Below are 10,198 nucleotides of genomic sequence, written 5' to 3'. Positions count from 1 at the left end.
CAGTTTAGCTAGAGGGAGAGGGCCACTGACATAACCTGCTCACTCCAAATATCTCATTTCATGCGCAGGCTTCAGTCCAGCTTGAAGAGAGAAGAGGCTTCACCATCAGGAGCAACGGAAGGCTTGCTGTATTAGTCCGTGTAATGTAGACAAAGAACCAGAGAAAGAAAAAAATTTGGCTAAAGTTTGAAAGTGCAGACACTGAGGAAGTTCAGTTGGAAATGATCAGAATGCTATCAAGCTGCTTGTCAGTCGTGAGCTGTGTGTGTACATTCCTGGCTGTGTCAGTGTACAGCTCCAACCATAATGGGACAGACAGCTCAGTCAAACGGCAGCATCGGATTCAGCATGGACCCTGCAGCTACATGTTTCTCCTTCCCGAGATCGAGAACTGCCAACCATCCCCTGACCACCACATCTCCAATTCACCGCAGCGGGATTCACCCGTTAAATCCAACTGCTCCTCAAAACGGCTGCAGCAGCTGGAAGGCATCCTGGACAACAATAAACAGTGGCTGCAGAAGGTAGGAATCTCCAGCAGTATTGTGACCCTTGTGTCCCTTGTTAATCAGGCTTGTCCTGTCACCAGGCTCATTCACAGAAACTGTGACAATGTAAATATTTTATACTCTGATGTTGAGTCATTTTCAAGATATTGTGTGTCTATGTCGGCAGATACATTTTATGTAGATGGAACAGAGCCACAAATGAATGCAATGAAACACTGCTGCAGGGATTGAACAAATCTTGTGACACAAACATAAAACAAAATCCATTCACTTAACAAAGTTGCAGTGCACAGATTTGGTGCAAAATATCGTCAAAGTTGCTGCTTGCCCCGTTACAAAAATGCTCAAGAAAATGTGTGTATAAGAGGGCAAAAATAATCTTGAGCTTGCATAGAATAAAGCTTGACTGTTCAAAGCCTGCCCTCCGGTTTGCCAAACTCTGCTGGTTCTGAAGTCGATTCAGTGTAAGAACTTTCCTAATTAATTATTCTGTTTCAAAAAGAATTTTCAATAAGAAAATAAATGATGACTGGGGTAGTATGTCAAAAGTTATGTAAATGATGCTGGAGAAATGTCTATGAACCTAGGATATATAAATGCCTAACTAAATTGTATCTGTGTTTCCCTTCAGTAATACAATCCTATTGTTCATGTTATGCATATTTTTAATTCCGTTTGGACAAGCTGCATGTGTGTGGCTGTGATCATTAATGCACCTGTGATTCTTGACGTGGGATATTGTTTAAACAAGGGGATTCACAATTACAACCTTAGAATCACACAGCTTTCACGACATAATTATCAAAGGAAATGGGGCTGGTTGTGTAAAATCAGCTCATTGTTCAGTTGGAATAAAATTATATTCTCAAGTTCGAGTAAAATATGATGCCAGTTGCAGGATAGAAGTGCATCCCAAACATCCACAATGACATTTCACACTTGCTTTTCACTGATCAGCTTTGAGGGACTGGAAGCAAGTTAATTTTCACTCAAATGAATGACTGGTTTCTTGACACTAGTCAATTAGTACAACAGGGCTATTCCTTCTGGAAACTTAACACCTACAGGTCTTCATACAATAGTTTATATCTAATAGCTAGTAAATGAATGATGTTGGTTGTGCTTCGTTTCATCATAGTTGTGAGAGATACAATAAAAATCCCTTCAGATCAAAGTGTCCCCATATTATTAATTCATTTGAAGATGCTGTAGGTCACCTTGAAAGTAGCTTTTGTTAGCTTACCAACTAACTTCTGTTCGCTCAAAGATATTATTGTCCTTGTGATTCATATAAGAATAAAAAAGTCCAGAATGATTTGTTTCACTGAAAAAAATCAAATCCTATTAAATGTCTTTTCTTTGTTCATCATCTAACTGCATCTATAAAAAGTGAGAAAAACAAGTGGCATCAATAGGTACTAAAGTGGCTTTTTAACGGAGCGACTTGACGCAAGAGTGAACCAGAGTTTAACATCGTGGGAACCTCGTGCGATAACAGTACGGCATTCGTGGACCACCGTGGACCACCGTGGCGCTAACGGCAGGTAACCGTGTATCTTGGTCACTCGGGAGAAAATTCAAGAAAGTTTGAATTTCTCCAAGAGTGACTTGTACACTTGTGGTTGAGCATTGCAACAATGTATGAACAAGTGGCCAGTGCGATATCCGTGCGATATCCGTAATAACTCTTGCGGGTACCGTGGGAACTCCTGCGAACGGTGAGTAACTGAGCAGTTTGATTGTCAGTGCTTGTTTTACCTCATTGTTAAATAAATATATTTTTTACTATCAGATTGATGTCTGCAATTCTTCATTAACACATCACTACAAGATGAATGTTTCTAATGTTATAATCCCTCTCATGCTGAAACACAAAATAGTTGAAGGGAGGTGAAATAATCACATTTTCATTCTTTTTCATTTTTGAGTGTTCAGGTACCTCACTTGCTGAGCTATTTTACTCCAGCAGTTTGTGTCTCTTTTTGTCTAAAGCAGTTTCTAAGACTAGGAACTCCGCGGGCCAGGCAGCATCTACGGAGGGAAATGGACAGGCGACCCTTTCTTCAGGCTGCCTTATCTCTCTCCCCCCCCACCCCCTCCCCCCTACTCCCACCCACACACACAAATGCTGGAGAAACTCAGCGGGTGCAGCAGCATCTATGGAACGAAGGAAATAGGCAACGTTGCCTACTACCCTCTGTGTAAAGAAGCTGCTCCTCAGCTTTCTATTAAATCTTGCCCTCTCACCTTAAACCCGTGTTCTCTACTTTTTGATGCCCCGACCCTGAGTAAAAGTCTGTGCATTTCCCCTCGGTTATACACCTCCATTAGATCACCCTTCAGCCTCCTGCACTCCAAGTAACATAATCCTCGCCTGCCCAACCTCAGCGGGAGAAACTCAGCGGGTGCAGCAGCATCTATGGAACGAAGGAAATAGGCAACGTTGCCTACTTCCTTCGCTCCATAGATGCTGCTGCACCCGCTGAGTTTCTCCAGCATTATTGTGTACCTTCGATTTTCCAGCATCTGCAGTTCCTTCTTAAACACAAATGCACCGAGTTCCTCCAGCATTTCGTGTTTTGTTCAGTATTCCAGCATCCTCTGTCTCCCGCGTCTCCAATAAAACAAAACTACTGTCAAAAGGGTGAAGAATAGGGGCAGAGATAGATACATTCCTGATTAGTGCGGCTGTCAGGAGGTTATGGGGAGAAGGCAAGAGAATGTGGTTTAGAGGGAGAGATGGATCTGCCGCGATTGAATGGCGGAGTGGACTTAATGGACCGAATGGCCTAATTTTGCTCCTATAACTAACAAAGATAGTAATTGTTAGGGAAATGTAGTTATTAAAGACGAGGGGGAGCAGAAATGGGCAGTCTGGGATGGCTCGCGAGATACTTGCATAGAGGCACAAAAGTTAAAGAAAGGGCAGATAAACAGAGAGGGGGGGACTTCCCTCAGTGCCCATCTGTTACCATTAATTGGACAGTTCGGTCTGTGAAACGCAACACGCCAACCCCGGCGTGTCCTTTGAACCCAACTTCAGTCCTTTGAAGATAGACACCAGTTGCTTGGAGCAACTCAGCTGGACAGGCAGCAACTCTGGAGAGAAGGAACTGGTGGCGTTTCGGGTCGAGAGCCTTCTTCAGACTGAGGTCAATCCCCTGCATGGATAACAGGAGTCCCAGCCAACACGACGATCGCCCGCTGCAGTCTCGGAGCTTCCACTGCGAAAACGGTGCCTACATTTGAGCACTTATGTAACTGAACCATCCTAACACCAACCACAGACCATTCCTGAACTACTACCTACCTCATTCGAGACCCTCGGACTATCTTAGATCGTATACTCACTGGCGTTATCGAGTTACAGTGTGGAAACCGGCCCTTCGGCTCAACTTGCCCATACCGGCCAAAATGTCCCATCGAAACTAGTCCCATCTGCCTGCGTCTGGTCCATATTCCTCCCAACCTGTCTTATCCATGTACCTGTCTAAATGTTTCTTAAATGTATGGATAGACCCAGCCTCAACTACCTCCTCTGGCAGCTTGTTCCATACACCCACCACCCATTGTGCGAAAATGTTACCCCTCACTCAGATTCCTATTAGATCTTCCCCCCTCACCTTGAACCTATGCCCTCTGGTCCTCGAATCTCCTCTGTGGGCAAAGGGCATATATTACCCTGGACTCTGTCTATTTCCCTGCCTGTTCGTCTCATGGTTTTGTACACCTCTCAGCCTCTGTCCCCAGTGTGGAGTTAAGGGCTTGTTTATGGGCGCCCTGGGCTGAGAACTCTGGAGGATGGGTTTTAGACTTTATCGGGAATCGAGATAGACCCCGTAATGCAGGAGCAAAGAATCGCAGACGCTAATCTGCATTGGAAAGACACAATATGCGGGAGTAACTCAGCGCTGAAGAAGAGTCCCGACCCGAAACATCATCTATCCATGTTGGCTAGCGATGCTGGCTGACCCGCTGAGTTGCTCCAGCGCTTTGTGTCTTTCCACTAGACCTGTAATAAGTCTCGGCTGGGTGTTTACTGGGATCTCTGGTGTTTAATAGACGTCCTGATGTTGTTTTTGATCGGGTTTACTACTGACAGTATTTAATCAGATCCATATTAAATCATTTCCCCTTCACCTTAAACCTATGTAATCTGGTCTTCGGTTCGCCTACTCTGGGCAAGAGATTGTGCATCTACCCGATCGATTCCTCGCCTGATTTTAAACATTATCTTGCACACAGCGTTGTTCCCTTCACCTTGTATACACCATTTATGGCTCGATTGTTACTATTTATTGTCTGTCTACTGACTGGTTAAACGTTTGAAAGTTTCACCTCTCAGTAGATAATAAAATAAGACAACCATCACGGTCAATGTGAGACAAAGTCTTTATTCCTATTTGACAAAATAAAAAGACGACTTCTTGCACATATTGAGAGAAGGTGCATCCCACCAAACAACATTTGTCTAAAAAAAACAGATTATTCTTCAGTTCATTAAAGAGCTCGGGTGAAATTCTGACAAAGTTTGTGAATGCACTTTTATCCTCTTCGCACAGCACATTAAGCAGCTGATCATATTGTCCAAATTGAGGTCTCCGTTGAAAGATGGGCTTCACCCAGTGAGACTTCCTCTTAATTCTCTTTTTAATTAATCTCACCCTTCTGCCTTCACGCAAGCGTTCTCGATGCACATAGTTAGTATAGGCATGTCTCCAAATGAGCCAATTCAACCAAGGGAGGAATATAGTGTGTGAAAAAACCCAATATAGTGTGTGAAAACAAAGTAACATCATTTGTGCCACGTGATTAACAACACTACAGTTCACGATGTTCATTCAAGATTAACGGGAAAGCTCGGGAGACGGACAAGTCACTCGCACAAATAACAGAAATGCCGAGTACCGTGGGAACTCTTTATCTACCCCCCGTTATATCGTGCGAAACTCGTGCTGGACCACGACCACTTCACTCTGGTGACATCTTGCGTCAACTCGCCCCGTGAAAAAGCCCCTTAACTCTATTTGGGGAAATGCACATGAATGTGAGGCATGAATTCTAACAAAATACTTTTCGGGTGGCACGGTGGTGCAGCGGTAGAGTTGTTGCCTTCCAGCGCCAGGGTTCGATCCTGACTACGGGTGCTTATCTGTATAGAGTTTGTATATTCTCCCCATAACCTGCGTGGGTTTTCTCCGGTTGCTCTGGTTTCCTCCACACTTGAAGATGTACAGATGTACAGGATTATAGGTTAATTGGCTTCAGTAAAATTGTAAATAGTCGCTATTGTGTGTAAGATAGTGCTGGTGGGCAGTGATAGCTGGTCAGCATGGACTCATAGAGCCTGTTAACACGCTGAATCTCTGAACTGAACTGATCAAGTTTTCCAACAATCAGTAATTCACTATTACTGCCCTGCAATCCAGGGTAAACCTATGGAATATTAACAGTTATGATGTTGAACAGTTATGAATTTACAGTGAGAGTGTGGGGCAATTCTAGTGAAACAATGTGAGAGCTTGATCAATAACTCTAAAAAAAACTTCCACATATGAAAAATAAAACCAAATGAAACAACATTTTATTGCAACAAGTTCACAGCAGAACTGCCACTGATTGTAAAGGAAAATACAAGTTAATGTTCTGAGCGGTAATCTTCATCTAAACTCTGATAAAATCTGATGGGAAATCTAGCTTTAAGTATTAACAAGCTTTTTCTCATCAGACATCCCCTGCTCAGCAATGTTCCTCTGCTTTTCCTGTTTTTATTCTGAATGAAAGCCAAATAGCAGCCTTGCAGAAAGTTGAGACTTTGAAGCCTGAACATTAAATATCAGGTGATTTATAAGTTGGAATATGATCAACGGAGTGCCAAATGATTGACATGTTAATATGCTATCATGATAATAGTTGTCACTAGTTGTCACGTTGGATCCCAGTCACACGGGAGGCGTGGTCCCCCAACGCAACCAATTCCCCAATGCAATATTCCACCACTCACCCGTTCCACCAAAGCGAACCGCTCCATCAACGCAATATTCCACCACTCGCCCATAGCCCGTAACTGCGCAGGTGCGGCTCATATCCCCTCATCCCTGAGCACTCCCTTCCCCTCCACTTCATGTGTGAGAGGGGAGGGGAGGGAAGAGGGGTGTGTGGCAGGGGGAGGAGGGAGCGGAGGAGGGGTGTGTGTGGACGGGGAGGTGTAGTGGGGGGGAAGAGGGTAGTGTGGGGGAGAGGGATGGGGCGGGGGTGTGTGGCGGGGAGGTGTGTGGGTTCGGGGTGAGGTGTGTACGTGGGCGGGAGGGGGGAGGAGGGATGCGGGGGGGGTGGGGTTGTGAGGGGCAGTGTGTGTGTGTGGGGGGGAGTGTGTGTGTGGGAGGGGTGTGTGTGTGGGAGTGGGGTGTGTGCGGGATTGGGGGTTGTGTGTGGGCGGGGAGGGGTGGCGGGGGTTGTGGAGGGAGCGGTGAGCGGGCGGAGGGGTTGTTGGGGGGGGGGGTGTGGGGGAGGGGGTGTTGTGGGGCATTAGACAATAAACAATAGGCAATAGGTTCAGGAATAGGCCATTCAGCCCCTCAAGCCAGCACCGCCATTCAATATGATCATGGCTGATCATCCCCAATCAGTACCCCATTCCTGCCTTCTCCCCATATCCCCTGACTCCGCTATCTTTAAGAGCCCTATCTAGCTCTTTCTTGAAAGTATCCAGAGAAGCATCCTCCACCACCCTCTGAGGCAGAGAATTCCAGACTCACAACTCTCTGTGAGAAAAAGTGTTTCCTCGTCTCCGTTCTAAATGGTTTACCCCTTATTCTTAAACAGTGGCCCCTGGTTCTGGACTCCCCCAACATCGGGAATATGTTTCCTGCCTCTAGCTCTTAATAATCTTATATGTTTCAATAAGATCCCCTCTCATCCTTCTAAACGCCAGAGTGTACAAGCCCAGCCGCCCCATTGTCTTAGCATATGACAGTCCTGCCATCCCGGGAATTAACCTTGTAAACCCATGCTGCACATCCTCAATAGCAAGAATGTCCTTCCTCAAAATAGGGCACCAAAACTGCAGACAATACTCCAGGTGTGGTCTCACTAGGGCCCTGTACAACTGCAGAAGGACCTCTTTGCTCCTGTACTCAACTCCTCTTGTTATAAAGGCCAACATGCCATTCGCTTTCTGCACTGCGTGCTGTACCTGCATGCTTACTTTCATTGACTGATGAACAAGGACCCCCAGATCCCGTTGTACTTCCGCTTTTCCCAACTTGACACAATTTAGATAGTAAAAGCAAACTCACCGAATGACCGCTCTGCCGAAATGTCACCTACCCGAAAGGCAGCGTCGCCTACACGCCAACGAACCGAATGCCGCTCAACAGAAAAGTCAAATAATGGACATTACGTTGCCGGGGGGCGGGACATGGGGTGGAGGGGTGGTGTGGGGGGAGGGGTGGTGTGAGGGGGTTGGTGTGGGGTGGAGGGGGTGGTGTGGGGGGAAGGGTGGTGTGAGGGGGTTGGTGGGGGGGGGAGGGGGAGGAATGGGTGAGTGGTAAAGGGGGTGTGAGTGTGTAGGGGAGGGGGGTGAGGAGGAATGGAGGGGGAGGGGGGAATGGGGGAGGGGGGAAGGGGCGTGTGTGAGGAGGAGGAGGGGGGGAAGGGGAGGAATGGAGGGGGAGGGGGGAATGGGGGAGGGGGGAAGGGGCGTGTGTGAGGAGGAGGAGGGGGGGAAGGGGAGGTTAGAGAGGGGGAGGGGGTAATGGGGGAGGGGGTAATGGGGGAGGGGGGAAAGGGGGAGGGGGAAATGGGGAAAGGGAAGGAGGGGTGCGGAAGGGGAGGGGGTGTGGGAGGGGGAAGGTGAAAGGTACAACACAGACTGGAAGTGGTCAATATGAGAGTTTTAGTAATAGTACTAGATACAAGATAGATAAATATGCTTGCATTTCAGCAGAGCGGGTGTTTTGATAGTCTCATAAGTGCAGGAGATGCCCTCATTAATAAATTAAATGTTTGATGGATACAATAGAACTGCAATCAATGATTTTTGATAGTTCATAATATTTAGTTTAAAAGGATTAAGTTGATCATTTCAGTTCAGTTCTGTGTGCTGTAAGGAAAACATTTACTTTGGATGTTCATCGCTGTTCACTGTTGTGATGATTATTTCAGTTCAAATGTCCTCCTTTTTGTAAAATTGATCACATGTTATAAATCAAGGCCAGAAATATGTATTTGGCATTTAATGTGGTCAATAAATACTCTATTTGAGAAAAACCACACATTGGTCTATTTTAGATATAGGTTAGTCTATATATGGTATACAGGTCCTCGTCAAATTTAGACAATCCTTTTTGAAAGGCTGTTATATCTTCTCCATGTGAGAAAATATAATAGAACATTTGATAAATGTGCAAGAAACTTCAAATTCCACTGAAATACATAGTTCTGTATAAATGTTGAACTTTTGATGGGCATTTAGGTGGTGTATGCCATGTCCATTAAGGACAAGAGATGGATGAAGCCCTAGCCCTTGTGATATTTTCTGGAGGAACTCAGCGGGTTGAGCACCAAAGGGAGAGCATAATGGACAGTAGGCATTTCTGGTCAGGCTTGTGATATCCGGAGATTGTTCACTAAGATCCCTTCTGAACATTCCTGCCCTTAATATAAACCATATATTCACTTTGTGTCCACAAATCTATCATTCAGTATTAGTACGTTTAATGACAGAACAGCAGCCACCTGGGATGGAAAATTCCAAATTTTCCTCCCCTTCAGTGAAATGTTCTCTCCTAAATAGCTGATACCACATCCTGAAACTGTGGGCTGAATTTTTGAATGTCTAGCCAGTGGAAACAATCTCTTAGCAGCTCCTTTTGATGAATACATTGAAAGTTTTACTTTCTTTGAATACCTCACTTCAGTCATAATTTGTCCCACCTTATCATGCAATCTGTCCTGCTTTCTGGTTTACTGTTGATAACTACAAATGGTCAAGTATTAATTAAAAGTAGGTAAATACAGTTGGAGCCTCAGCTATTATCTATGTGAGTGACAAATCTTGGGCAGCTGAACAGCCTTCTCCTCTTAATATATTCAATACAATACAATTAGTACGTTCTCCCCATGATCGCATGGGTTTTTCCCAGGTGCTCTGGTTTCCTCCCACACTCCAAAGACATACAGGTTTGTAGGTTAATTGACAATAGACAATATGTGCAGGACTAGGCCATTTGGCCCTTCGAGCCAGCACCGCCATTCAATGGGATCATGGCTGATCATCCACAATCAGTACCACGTTCCTGCCTTTTCCCCATATCCCCTGACTCCGTTATCTTTAAGAGCCCTATCTAGCTCTCTCTTGAAAGTATCCAGAGAACCGGCCTCCACCGCCCCCTGAGGCAGAGAATTCCACAGACTTACAACTCCCTGTGAGAAAAAGTGTTTCCTCATCTCTGTTCTAAATGGCTTAACCCTTATTCTTAAACTGTGGCCCCTGATTCTGGACTCCTCCAACATCGGGAACATGTTTCCCGCCTCTAGCGTGTCCAAACCCTTAACAATCGTATACGTTTCAATAAGATCTCCTCTCATCCTTCTAAACTCCAGTGTTCAAGCCCAGCGGCTCCATTCTCTCTTGACTTCAGTAAAATTGCAAATTGTCCCTAGTGTGTAGGATAGTGATAGTGTAT

General features: G+C 45.3%; 1 protein-coding gene across 1 annotated transcript in view; it reads left to right on the top strand.

Moving 5' to 3' along the window:
* The first annotated feature begins 230 nt into the window (after nucleotides 1-230).
* LOC116969247 (angiopoietin-2-like) overlaps nucleotides 231-10,198 on the top strand; it is a 71,663-nt gene continuing 61,695 nt past the window's right edge. Inside the window, exon 1 of the mRNA XM_033016137.1 lies at nucleotides 231-524. Coding sequence (XP_032872028.1) covers nucleotides 231-524 — 294 coding nt within the window. The remainder of the gene's footprint in view (nucleotides 525-10,198) is intronic.

Source organism: Amblyraja radiata, unplaced genomic scaffold, assembly GCF_010909765.2.
Source record: "Amblyraja radiata isolate CabotCenter1 unplaced genomic scaffold, sAmbRad1.1.pri S135, whole genome shotgun sequence".
In the NCBI taxonomy this organism is placed as follows: domain Eukaryota; kingdom Metazoa; phylum Chordata; class Chondrichthyes; order Rajiformes; family Rajidae; genus Amblyraja; species Amblyraja radiata.
This window is presented reverse-complemented; position numbering and strand designations above follow the sequence as displayed.